The 13,912-nt window shown below is 37.4% G+C and overlaps 1 protein-coding gene across 1 annotated transcript; it reads left to right on the top strand.

Annotated features, from left to right (window-relative positions):
- The first annotated feature begins 1,489 nt into the window (after window positions 1–1,489).
- On the top strand, window positions 1,490–13,659 carry LOC307261514 (uncharacterized protein). Its single transcript, XM_080042072.1, has 18 exons — window positions 1,490–1,631; window positions 1,873–1,919; window positions 2,840–2,915; window positions 3,055–3,200; window positions 3,367–3,450; window positions 3,825–3,881; window positions 3,988–4,209; window positions 4,940–5,146; window positions 5,382–5,436; window positions 5,545–5,635; window positions 5,750–5,891; window positions 6,373–6,477; window positions 8,475–8,577; window positions 9,000–9,186; window positions 9,345–9,419; window positions 9,802–9,904; window positions 12,052–12,158; window positions 12,659–13,659. The coding sequence occupies exons 1-18, from the start codon at window positions 1,604–1,606 to the stop codon at window positions 12,792–12,794; spliced, it is 1,971 nt and encodes a 656-aa protein (XP_079898198.1). The 5' UTR covers window positions 1,490–1,603; the 3' UTR covers window positions 12,795–13,659.
- Window positions 13,660–13,912: the final 253 nt, after the last annotated feature.

The following is a 13,912-nucleotide window of genomic DNA, read 5'->3' as shown; positions in this document are numbered from 1 at the left end:
TTCCTGCAGCTCGTATCCAAGGACCGTTGCTAAGAAAAAATATCCCGGAAGTTCCCGCGAGAGGGATTTGAATTGCACGTCAAAGATCGTGTGTGTAACGGACGGGCATAGATCAGATAGTATAAACGGACGGGTCCGTCAAACTCAGTTGGAAGCTGAGGATGTATTACTACAGTATGAAAAAAAAGAAACAAGAAAACGAACATTTGATTTATTGATCTTTATAAGTAAATGTTCACATTCATAAAGCCAAGTTGCACCAGATCTCGCTCGTAATTTCATTGTTTTATAATTTAATTTTGATCCAAATGATTAACAATAAGAAATATGTGTACATTATGTTAGGCTGTGTTGCGTGATTGAAGCATTTTGGCCTAGGCTAGACATACTGATTATTGGTTGTTTATGTGCAACGTTAGTCAATTATCCTTCTTTATGGTTTTAAACCACTGCAATTGAAATTATTGAAAATTAGTGTGGCTTTTTTATACAATAAAACATGTATTTCCTGTAGATTTTACCAGCTTATAGGCCTCGATTTCTCTTTTGAATCCAGTCAAATTCTAGTCTTATCTTACTCAGTTTTTTCTGCTCATCATGACTTGATAACTTTCAGTAGTATTACATTAAATAGATTGCAGCCCATCCAGTGTGTTTTACCAGCTGAAATACCTTTAAATGGGCAAATATAACACATTGGAGTTGTTTTCCTCCTGCCAGAAAATGATCTCAAGCCCTATCTTGATACTGAAATGTTTTATCTGCCTTAAAATGTGTAGATGTAGCATTCATGATTAATAAATTAAATAGATTAGGCCTACATCCCATCCAGTTCGATAAAAGTTCCTCTTAGCATTTTTAATGAGGAGGAATGTGTAACTTCTTTCAAATTCAAATTCAGTGGCAGTCCGGTGTCTCCCAAATACCCATGCTATTCGTCCTCCTTGATGTTTTGTCCTCCACACTAGTCTTCCTGTAGGCTAATGAATAGCCTACTTTATTACTAGCCCCATAATATTCTAAATGAGAACCACTGAGAACTCATTCATATTATTTTACAACAAGCCACATGACAGACTTAGACGCAAACATACAGACACCTAACTATTTAAAGCTAAAAAAAAAAAACTGTCAAGAAGTGAACTCACTGACACACAGGCTAATAAGTATGAGGTACACAAATTGCAAAAATTCATGTTTTTGATTGTATTGTATAAAGGCACAATCCTTTACATTCCTTGTGTCATTTTTACAATTAAATCAATGTTAAACGTAACTCATAATCTTAATGACCGCATTTCTGTAATAACAGGACATGACTGTTATGGTGCCACGGTGCCATCAAGGCCTCATGTTGCAGTCAAATCCCGCCTTTACCACGAGTGGCAGACCCAATATCCAATCACAGCCCTAAACTGAAAAAAATATAGCAGCTGATTGGTGGAGCGTCTTGGAGGCGGGACCAAAAGCCTCCACTGTTAAAACGCGGAACACACTCGCTGCAGTACATGGTATTTTTGCTTCAACAACATAAGCCACTTTTAAAGGTACAAAATAAAACTATTACCGCGGGACAGGAGTACAAAGGAATAACGTCAACATCATGTCGAACAAGAAAGCCATTGTTAAAGGTAAGGATAATGCAGCGGTTTCCTTTTAAAAGCTTGGTTTTTGATTCGCTGGGGACTTGACCTATTTCGTCTAATGTTTAGCTACTTTAGCTTTCTAGCTATCGCTGTGGTTTTTGGTGAACACGTCATGAGCACGTAGTCAGTGGATTTTTCCATAGCTAAGTAGTGTTTTTTTTAATAAAAGTTGAAACATGTATTTTATGTGTTTGAAGTTAACAATGCCTTTTGTTGTACCTCTCAGCACCTATAAATAGGATCAAAGAAGGCTCGAGACTTATGCGAACTCACGTGAGTATGATTCAAGCATTGGCTATAACTATTGTTTTATTATTGTTGGGATACAACAGGTCTATCCAGTTTTAAGTAAAGGTGTTGTGAGTATGTCACCTTCCTGGGAACACAACTGAGAGTGTGAACACCAGTATAGATAGATAGATAGATAGACTAAACTTTTAGGCAAGATATTACAAATGTGTAATTTAAAAGTAAAAATGTGCATTTAAATGGTAGTTTTAGTAATTAATTTACACCACAGTCAGATTACAGTTAAATAGTCATGTTAAAGCAATACAATATATGTATAGTGTATTGTACCTTATGAGAAAAACAATATATAGTCACACATCAACATCTAGTCATTATACATTATAACAACATTGACTCACAGATGTTCTGGTAATTGCTTCAGGTGACACCCTTTAAAAATAGCTGAAGGAACACATTGTATTATAGCAGTACGTACATGCAGTTAAGATTAGGCTAGGATTGTTTGGTAATATATCTCAGGAAATGCTGATTAATGTCCATGACATATCCCTAATCTCAAAGGTGACATATTGAAAATGCATCATGCCAAACCTTGTCCCATAGTCCAAAGATAGTCAATTTACAACGGGGTAAAAATTAAGTAAGGCAACTCCTCAAAATGATACTGTAGATGCTGTTATTCTTTTGAGTTTTTTCCTGAAGTGTAAAAGGAAAAACTACCAACATTTTTGGATGAATGCATATATCTAGTGATTCTATTAGCGCAAAGTAACATAGATTACATGGAAGTATCTTGGCTCGATGTTACTGTTTACTGTATAAATATTATATACCAGCTCTTACTGTTGCAGATAACAGCCAATAACTTAACACACAGCAATAATGAGATGGTTGCAAATTGATATTGGCATTTTAAGTCACTGTTCTCTTGTCCTTCTCAGGAATCTATGGTAGATCTCATAAATGGACGTCATAATCCCAGCACTATCTTGGATGTCTTTGCCTCTGGATTATTTGGTAAAACATTCTCTCAACTGGCTGTCTCTGTTTATTTAAATAAAGTTGCGATGGGAAACAGAATGGTGTAGCCTACTATTGTTTTTTTTAAACTACTTAAAGGTACTTGAAGTGCTATGCTTTTCTCTCCCTCTATTAGGATTAGATTTTTTACGGAGCTTTGAAGGAAACCTGGAGGACGATCTCATATATTCTGATGATGAAGATGATGATAGCTACTGTCCACATCATATTAATACCAAACCATTAGATCCACATCCAAGCATAAGACAGCTATCTGAAGAGGTATTCTTAATTATGTGTAGCTTTTTGGCTGACTCAAAAAAAAATACATTAAAGTACACTTTGGATAACTGTAAATAATACTATATTTCACCGCAAGACCTTTTTAATAGTGTAAGATTGGTTTTTATTTATTTTTAACATTGGTTCAACTTGTTTTTCCCCCCAGGAAGCTGATAGACATGCAAGAGAATTGATAGAAGAAGAGGAACGACTTAAAGGGAAAACTGAGAGGAACAAGAAGAAGAAATTGGTCAGTGTTGGTGTAAACATGGGGATTTAAAAGTAGAGTCAGGGATTCTGGAGAATGCTTTTTTTGCAAAATCACAGTCTAGACCCTGTAAACTGGTATGTCAACAAATAAGACTCACCACAGCTATTAGCAATATGCCCGTTTACAGAGCCTGGGCTTTGTATTAACATTGGATTTTTTTTTCAGTGTACACACAGTACGTACAGGTAGCGGATCACGGGGAGACATTCACTGATTTTGACAAAAAATTATTATGACAACAAGCATTCTCCAGAATTGCTGACTCCACCTTTAGACGAAACCTTGAATGATGATTTTTCATTTATTTATTTTTTTGACAGTTGCTCACAACACAGTTCTTCTTTCTGTTACAGCGTAAAAAAGAAAAGAAGCGTATGGAAAAGAAGACTGCAGTTGAAGACAATTTACAAGTAAGTCACGTTACCATTATGTGTTATAACCAAACCTTGATTTTTGAAATCCACTCACAAACGCTGCTGATTTCATGTAATATGTTTTTTTTTTTTTTCTTTTCAGGAAGAGCAAGAAGACCTGGACGAGTCTGGCTCCTCAGAAAATCAGGACGAAAACCCAATTATTGAAAGCAATGCAGAAGAAAATGAAACTCCTGCAGCTGTTGAAACACAAAATGCACCGGAGTCGGCTTCAGTTGGTTCCGATGAGAGCAGCGCTGAAATTAAAGAAGAAAAAATGGAGGTGACTGTTGAGATTAAGAAAGAAGAAGAAGAAGAGCAAAAGGTTTGAATGTTTTTCTTTGTTTGTCACACTGTGGAACAAAATGACTGTTTTGGAACCTTTTAAATTTACCTGTAAACTTTACAATTATATTAAGGCTAGAGCAGACGCTTGGGGGCGCCCTTAGCTCAGTTGGTAGGGCGTCCCCACCCCGGGCCGGGCCCAGCAGCAGACCCGGGTTCGATTCCCGCCCGCGGTCGTTCTCTGCATGTCACTCCCCTCTCTGCCCCATTTCACCTCTGTCTCTATCAATAAAGCATGAAAAATGCCAAAAAATATCTAAAAAATAAAATAAAAAAAGGCTAGAGCAGACATAATATATCCCCAGTAATTAAACGGGTAGTGACTTAATAGAAGGTGTATGTATGTATTATACTACTTTCATAAAATAAATGCAATTTTTTTTTTTGCATTGGTCTACTATTTATTCAAGTTTTCCATTCACATGTCCTTGTAAGAGTTGTTCTTCCACAAGGCAAATTTGAGTTTTTACAAGAATTCCCAGCAAATTAGTAACCAGTAAAGATGTTCAAGAAATTGCATTGTTACACAGGTTAATTCAGAAATGACTGATTTTGATCAAAGCCATCGACAAAGTCGGTTTCTAAAACCTGCTGATGAAAAAACTGAAGCTTTGGTTGTCTCGGCGTGTTTTCTGTTATGTCAGTTTATCTAGACAAAACAAAAATGTGGATGATTATCTTTTAAATATGCCACCCTTTGTGTTTTTCAGTATCCTAAACAGGAATTGAAATTCAATAATTCATGTGCTGTTACGGCTAAATCGGAGCCCGAGGAGACGGCTATCCAGAAGTCTAAGAAAGTGAGAAAAAAGGAAAAAATGAAAGGCGTGGAATTTCTGCTGTCCAGTGAGAAAAAGCCAAAAGTGCGAAAACTTGACGTTCCAAAAACGGAAGTGAAACCTACACCCGATGAACAGGTGGGGACGCTAAACACACACTATACATGTTTCTTTACGTCATTTTAACCTGGTATCACTACTAATTTGATAGAGATATTCTAGCACTCCACCAAATCTGTTTTCTGATCAGTATCAGTAACTTTAAAATCAACCGTTGGTGATTGACAGAAAGTAGCATTCAAATGTAGTGCTGTGTGCATGATTCACAGACTAGTTTCATATCGTCTTAACCTAATACCTCTGATTTCAACAGACAATATCAGATCCTGCTGTACAAGAGTATGAAAAAAGAAGCAGAGAGCTTGCTGGTAAATTCAAATTTACATATATATTTTTTCCTTTTCATTGAAAAGTTGACCAAACAAACAAAGTGAAGGTACTATACCAGGCAGTAATGTCCTTGCTCTTCCTTGTAGGTGTTGGAAATCGCCTGGCAGCCTCTGGACAGTATGAGATGGCTGTAAAATACTTTACTGATGCCATTAAATACAACCCAAAGGAATATAAGTAAGTACACAGACTTCAACGGAGTTAAGGCTTTTAATTAAAGCTCCCAGAATCACTAAGTAGCATCAATGCCCTTGAATAACCGCATTTAACTTGTTTACTTTTATTTTTCAGGTTATTTGGAAATCGGTCTCTGTGTTATGAAAGAATGAATCAATGTGAGAATGCTCTGCGGGATGCCGATCTGGCGCTTTGCATGGAGCCAAACTGGATAAAAGGTTTATTTAGAAAAGGGAAAGCGCTGTGTGGGCTCAAGGTAATTAACTGCTCCTCTATCTAGCTAATACTTAAAGCCTCTCAATCCACTAAATCCATCTAACACTGTGATTTGCTGAGTTAGTTGCATGATAGTAAACATCTGAAAAGAGAGTAAGGCATATTTTTCAATCCAAATGAAATATATTGTCATATAAATTTGATGAACTTTGAAGAAATTCGGGTTAAACGAGGCGGTTCTTATTGCACAATAAGTATTTTGATCCAAACGTTCTATAAAAACAATGACTGTTGCAATGTGGACTGTTTGATACTCCCACACAGACAGACGGTCTAGACAGTAAAAACACTGTGTTTTTAACTTTATATATGTTTGTGTTTTCTCTTCATATTCATTGTCTCCATGTTTTAACTTTCTTCAAATTCTCTGGACCATGTTTTTTTTTTCTTTTATAGTTGTGGTAAACACACACCTGTAAAATTGGAACGATTTTTTTATGTTTTTTTCATCCCCCTTCCAGAAATACTACGAGGCCTCGCTGATCTATAAGGAAGTTTTGAAGTTGGAAAGTACAAGCGCTGAAGCCACGACAGAGCTGAAACGAGCGCAGACTTTGCACCTCATGGTAGGAGAAGTTAAAGCGGCAACGAGTAACATTTAAATATCTTTTAAACAGCCTAATTTTTCCTCTGATAATCATAAATTACCTTTAACAGCAAACGAGACCATCAGTGCAAAGAAAGACGTTTTTATATAGTTTTTATTACTGCATTTGATCTGGTCGTACACCCAGTCCGATTTTCGGTTCACGCGTGCATGCTCTATGGTCACATATCCGTATTGGTCGCAGATTTCAGTGTGGCGCAGGAACGTGAATTGAAAAGCCTATCACTCCAGGTGAGGGAAGGGGAGCGGGAGACCAGATCCCAATTCACCAGATGTGGGACAAAGACTACGTTTGTGCGGGACAATGCGGGACAAAGTGCCGTTTTTTTAGCAAAATAAACTCGTGTCACCACCGGTAATGCCAGAGACACGGCTTTCTAAATTAAAAAAACACTATCTTTAGATCAGCGTGCAGCAGTTAAGTTAGCTACTGTTAAACAAATAGAGCATTAAGGCTGCGGCTTCACATTAAAAGCATTTCACTGGCTTCACATTAGCATTTCACTTGACAAACGTGAGTTGGCTTTTATTTTGAAGTAACAGGAAAGTGAACGTTGAAGCACTGCAGGCAGCACCTTCACAGAGCCACTGAGCCCAGCAGCCCGATACACACACACAGACAAACACACACACAGACAAACGGAGACTGCTGTCTCCTGACAGCTATCGGATTAATGCCAGATTATAAAACACGCATTTAAAAAGGGGGGCTCACTTTCAATAACAATGCGGGACAACGTCTCAATTTGCGGGACGTGTGAAAAGTAATGGAAATGCGATCTGGTCATCCTAGAAGGGGAGCGGGAGCCTTGTTTGAGACAGTTATTTGTCGTCATAATGACTGATAACGGGGCTGAACCATCAAAGAAAAAAAAATAAAATGCAATGAAGAAAAACTCAAAGGGAGAGTGATAGGCGGGCGGGAGGGCGTTGCCAAGCAACGTATACACAATTTCACGCAGCGAACCTAGACTGCAGTGTTTACTCCTAAATGAATGAGCGGTAGCCTACTAAAACAAAGTTTACTTTGCCTCACCAGCATCATCAGATGACCATTATTCATCTGAAATAGTCATTATTTACAACAACATAAACACATTACCTCATCGTGATCCATAACTAACTGCCGTCTCTCGTTCATTCGCTTTGTGTGGGGACTGGGGACACATACTCGTTCAGCTCCGTGAGAGGTGACAATGGATCAACTCATTGCAATCAGGTCAGGTGTAGTTGATGCTGTGTCACTAACCACTCTCACCGAGCCGAAAAGAGTCCGGTGCCCTCACACTTTCAACACACGGACACGCACTATATTGCTTCCTGATTATTTGAATCTTGAGGCCCTGCACGAGCTAGAAAACAGCTTCACGACAGCTGGCGTCGTAAAAATACTACCGCTTTTGTTCAAAGGTGTCGCCAACGTGCCGACTTACTCGTTGTACCTTTAATGTGCAACTGATTACACTGCCAAAAAAATCACTTAAGATATGTCAAAGCTCATATGAGAACATTTTCATGGTAACGTACTTTGCATGTTTCTTAGAGCTGCAACGATTAATCGACAAATCGATTATTAATTGATTATTAAAATAATCGCCAACTATTTTGATAATCGATTAACCGTTTTGAGTTATTTTTTAATAAAATATGTCCAAATTCTCTGATTTCAGCTTCTCAAATGTGAATATTTTCTGGTTTCTTTAATCCTATTATGACAGTAAACTGAAATATCTGTGTGTTTTGGACATAACAATACATTTGAGGACGTCCACATGGGCTTTGGAAAATGTATCAAAAGTTTTCACCATTTTCTGACATTTTACGGACCAAACCACTAATCGATTAATCGAGAAAATAATCGACAGATTGATCGATTATCAAAATAATCGTTAGTTTCAGCCCTAATTTTTAAGTATGACGTCAGCTAAGGTTTTTTTTTTGTACTTTCATTTTTAGGAAATGGGATTCACGTGGCCACAGAGCTCGGAGGCCTTGAAAGCTCACGCCACGTTAGAGGAAGCTGTCGAAGCTCTGTTCGGTGGTAACCCTGGTCCTAGAGGTAAATGTCCAAAAATGTTACTTGAAGCTATAGTGCGTCATTTCTTTTCAATAAATGAACGTTCCTTACATTCAAGCATTTGCCAAATAAGTTGACACTAAGTAAATTTAGCCTGTCGCCTCCCGTCAATAGCACAGGAGCTCAAGAAGCGCTAATGAAATGTTTCAGTTGTTGACTTTACCTTCTAAGAGAAAAACCTGGACGTACAGCAGAATGAATAAAATCCATGAGCGATCACCAAAGGCTTACCTCATGTAGACAGTGTTGTTGTAATTCCTCAGAATTCCTCATGGGGGCGACAGAAGTTACGCACTATAGCTTTAAAATTTGAAAGCTGAGTTTGTCAATTTAATGCTGTCATGCTATTTCATCTCTCTCTCTTTCTCTTTCTTTCTCTCTCTCTGTCTATTCTCTCTCTCCAGAAGCCAGCACCAGTAGTGACATCACAGAGCAGGTGATGATGCAGCTGCAGGAGGAAGAGGAGGATGACGGAGAATGGACTGTCCTCCAGGCAGCAAACCGCCCCAGACCACAGCAGACCAAAGTGCTGGATTATATGGACCACGCCATGCCCAAATCACAGTCCCCGACTCCCCCGGCTAAAAATGTGTAAGTTTAATGTGAAGCATTTACATTTTTTATTTTTTATTTTTTTTAAACATGGACATTTATTAAATTAAAAAAACAATTTGATGGATTGGTTTCTAACAATTCTTGTCTTAAAGTGGCGTGTAAAGTATATATTTTTTTTTCTCTTATTTACAAAGTGGGTATTTCTCCATCTGGGTTGGATCTTTGTCCCCGACCGTCACCTACACCACACTCCATGAGGTCTTCAGCAGGTAACACACTCATCTCATTCATGCCTCCTAAGCATGTTTCTGTGTTGAAAAAGTCATTCAACACTTTGTCATAATCAGATGCTGTCTGAGTTTTTGCATTAGATTCACAAGGTTTTTGAAAATAAAATAAAACATAAAATAAAAAAACAGGTAACGTGTAGATTCAGTGAAATATTTTGGGGGAAAAAAAACTTAATAATTCAGTGAAATATTTCAAATTCACTCTGCTCTAAAAATGTGGTCATCAGAAATGCATTATTTAGGCATTATTTCTGCTGAATTGATGTGTAGACTTGCAGCTTATAGTCAATAAGAACAAATCAAATCTCTCCCCAGTGTTAATGATTTCAGCTCATGTGTTTACGCTCTCTCCTCTCCTCAGAGCGGGGACAGTCCATGGGATCAAGATGTTGCTGGAGCAACAGTGTGCCTTTGTCAACTACACCAGAAAGGAGGACTGTGACCGGGCCATCCAGTGTATCAATGTATGTACTGTATACGTTTGTCTTTGAATGACATCTGCATTATTATTTGGCATATTGTCAATTTTGAGACACTCACATTGGATCAAATGGTAGAATAAGCTTATGTCATGGCACATATACATATTTTAATATTTATTTCATTGTAAACAGTTTTTGAATCAGAAATGCATGTTGTCCACTGTACGCAGCACATTTTTATTCAGCAAGTTTTATATTAGCTTGACTCAATTTTGAACTTTAAAAAGTGAAGATTTACTTGATATAACAAATATCAAAGGATTTATGTTCACAAAAGAATGTAGAATGTTCCTGCAAAATATTTTAGGTTTTTAGTGCCGGTACTTGAGAACTTGACAGATTCTCAGTGGAGCAGCAAGCAGAGAAGTTGAATGTCTTACTAAATCACCTGCAGTTGGAATTGAAAAAGTATTTATTCAGAAGAAGTAAAGATAAAAAGAAAGCAAAAACAAACAAAAGAAAATAATCAAAACTGTTCTCAGACATAAAAAAATATATTATTGTTATTCATTCTTCAAAGTCAGCCCGCTTCTCGAAAACTGTAGCATTATTTTTCCCCATTATACAAAACGACTCTGACATAAATCTAATCTGTTGTTTCTCTGTGAAAACTTCTCCTTATTTCCCAAGCTGTGTGCCTTCAGCTCAACTGTGTTTACTGTCAGTTAAAGCATTTATTTCTCAACACAGGGAATTTACAGTATGCAAGAAAAATATGATAACATTTCAAAGTTATTTAAGATAAGATTAACTTTGATGTCCCAAAGGAAATTCGTCTTGGGCAAAAGTACTGGCAACTGAATTCAAGCCTTCGTTTTATTTGAGCCAATGCTTTCACACAGTCATGTTTGTTTACATATGGGTGTAATATTAGTACTTGCCAAGCCATGAAACGATTAGTTGATGTGTCGACGCAACTATGAGACTTAAACTTTAACGTATTTTTTTTAATCCAAAGCATGGGCAACTGCTTTTTTATTTTTATTTTTTGAATTTTTTTATAAATATTCTTTTTGTAATAATACATGGAATATTTTGGACTTCTGAAGATTCTGAGATGGACATTTTTTTTGTCATTTTCTGACTTCTTATAGACCAAATGATTGATAAATTATCATCAATCGATAATGTACTAATTGTTTGTTGTAGCCATGGATTAAACACCAGAAATAAATGCATCGGTGTAGATAGAGCTGGAAAAGACAAGTGTGTCCATGCTTGATTATCCAGCTTCCTTACAAAGACGACATAATACTTATCCATACATACAGGCCGTGTCTGGACTGCCATACTAACGTCCTACTCATACTCATTTTGACTTCAATTTGAGTATGTGACGGTTGGGTATGCAAGTTTGGGTATGCGAGAAATTCCCGGATGAGTACTAACTTCCGGGAAGATTTTGGGTATGAATCGATTGTATACTTTTCCTACTCAACCGCCCCACAATGCACTGGGTCAATTCTACCCGCCCAGGAAAATTAAATATTTTCGAGCAAGTTGCTAGGCAACGACATTGTTTGGGGTCCGCGATCTGACAACTGTACGTGCAGTCATTCATAAAACTCTTACAATAGATAAGAGATGAAGATAAATACCTAACAACATTAGAGTCACTAAGTGAAATGAGTGATGTGAGTCTGATAGTGGAGAGAGATTAGAACAGATCGCTGTTCCACACACCGCGGCTCGTCCAGCTCAACTCACAGACAGCTGAGTGCTGATGAGCCGGACAGAGAGCGTCGGAGGGATCCTCCGCCTCAAAACATAATTATAAAACAAGAGGTCTAAAACACAGATGATGAACACAGGACTGTAAAAATCTAGTTCAATATCTAACCTGTAGAGGGCGGTTATACGCTAAACAGCGTCTTAACTGCCTGAATCTTATAAGAAGAAGAAGAAATTCTTCATTGCTTGAGTATATTTCAGCTTAGAACGTTTCGGCGCAACTCGCATACACAATCGATCTTTGAGTAGAGAGTATGCAGTATATAGATGGTGAGTATGTAGGACGCTAGTATGGCAGTCCGGACACGGCCCCAGATGTTCAGAATCGGCTAGTTAAATGGATTTTTTTTTAATTGAACTTGACCTGCTGTTTGCTTTTGTTTTTTCTTTTTCTTTAGGGAATGGTGGTAGAGGGAGCGCCGCTCTCAGTGCGATATCCCAACAGAGCCATCCAAGCAGGACTTTTGCCAAAATCCACCAGCGCTGACCCCTTTTCACGCCCCGGGTAAGAACGTCTTCTTATACTTACTACTAATAATTGATAGGAATCATATAGGGCTTTTCTAGACCTTCAAAGATGCTTGACATACAAATACTCACAAAATACAGAAAACAAAATACTCAAAGAAGCTTGCATGATATGCAGTTGATATTGTTGTTGGTTGTATATCTGCAAGTGTAAAGTGATTGAAGTCGTTGAAGTGAGAGGAATGTGTTAAAGATTGTCAGTTGTATCTTATTGTTAAAACATGGTGAACTAACTAGAAGTCACTAATGGTTAGAGTCCCATTATGACGACTTGTAGTAGCCAGTGCAAAACATGTTCTGGAAAAAACTCAAATAGCATTTGATTCGGTTCATATAAATTATTTTTCTTTTCTTTTTTCCAATTTCCTAAAAGGTGATGCTTTGAAGTATATAACCCCCCTCTTTAAGCGTTGCAGAATATCACTATAAAGGAATAGTCGAGTGAGGTATAATGGTTTTTGTTGTTGTTTGTCGTAGCCCGTACAAGAAGGAATGCTTTTTCTGGAGAACCACAGGGTGCACAAGACAGGACTGCACCTTCAGACATGTCCCCGAAAACAAGAACATTGACAGGGAGAAGTTCACCAGTAGGATGGGAAACTTTCAAATGTAGGAACTCGTGCAAAATGACAAGCATGCATCGTCTCCTTTTATATATTTGACTCGGTGGTGGTGTCAAACTATAGGCTGCTTTCAGTTACCTCTGTTTAACTTTTGATTATTGTGAAATTTTTGCTGCAAAAAAAGAAGAATTTTTGTTCGGATTTGTCAATGTGTTGCATATTTGGAAGTGTTTGCACCACTATGTATGTAGGACCCACCATTGATGCACAAATACAAAGGATGCAACACACCACCGTAAATGACTATCTGTATTGTCGTATTAATTAATTTGTATCAAAATCAGAGCATTCCTTTTGAAATCATCTATCAGGGATATTTTGTGATTTATCTAATCTGTTTAAAGATTGTGCAAAACAACTTGATTTTTTTATTTAGAAATTATTTTAAAAATCAGATTTTAATTGTTTTTCTCAGTCACCAGTAGATGGCACTGTTACCTTTTTATCCCTTAACATTTGGGGCTACAAACTGTTCTGCTTTTCATTTTAAAGGCTGTGCTTGTTGAGTTATACTATCTGCACATTTAAGGCGCCATGTTTATATTTGTTAAACTATGCTCTAAGTTTTATTTCTGGGACATTTTGGTTTGTTTAAAGTGTGGAGTGGCTAATTCAGTAGCTTTGAAGATTATGTGTATATTTCTGTAATGCTTTTTGTGTGTTGGGGAATCTCGTTTGAGTGTGGTGATGTTTGCACACAAATTGTCCTAGAGTAAGTGCCTTTCAGTTGCACTGTGCCTGCAATTTATAATTTGGAATTAAAGCCTCAACTTTAAGAGATAACATTGTGTCCAACATTTTGTTGTCAATACCGAACTTGGGCTGTGTTCCAGTTCCCATACTTCCCTGCTATTTAGTACAGAAACGATTAAGGATGTCCCAATAGATGTAGTCAGATGCAGAACTGAATAAGTAAAAGTATGTCCCAGTTGTGTGTCTTATGCATGCTAATACTTGTTGATCAGCTGTAGTATGTAGAATAGTGAAAAAATAAATAGTACGCAAATTGGAACACAGGGTTGGTTTGAGTGAACAGTATATAGATGGATATAACTTACTCACTAAAACCCATAATAGTCAGCCTCATGAAAAGCTCCATGATTTGTAA

Source organism: Ammodytes marinus, assembly GCF_949987685.1.
Source record: "Ammodytes marinus genome assembly, chromosome: 15".
Classification (NCBI taxonomy): Eukaryota; Metazoa; Chordata; class Actinopteri; order Uranoscopiformes; family Ammodytidae; genus Ammodytes; species Ammodytes marinus.
This window is presented reverse-complemented; position numbering and strand designations above follow the sequence as displayed.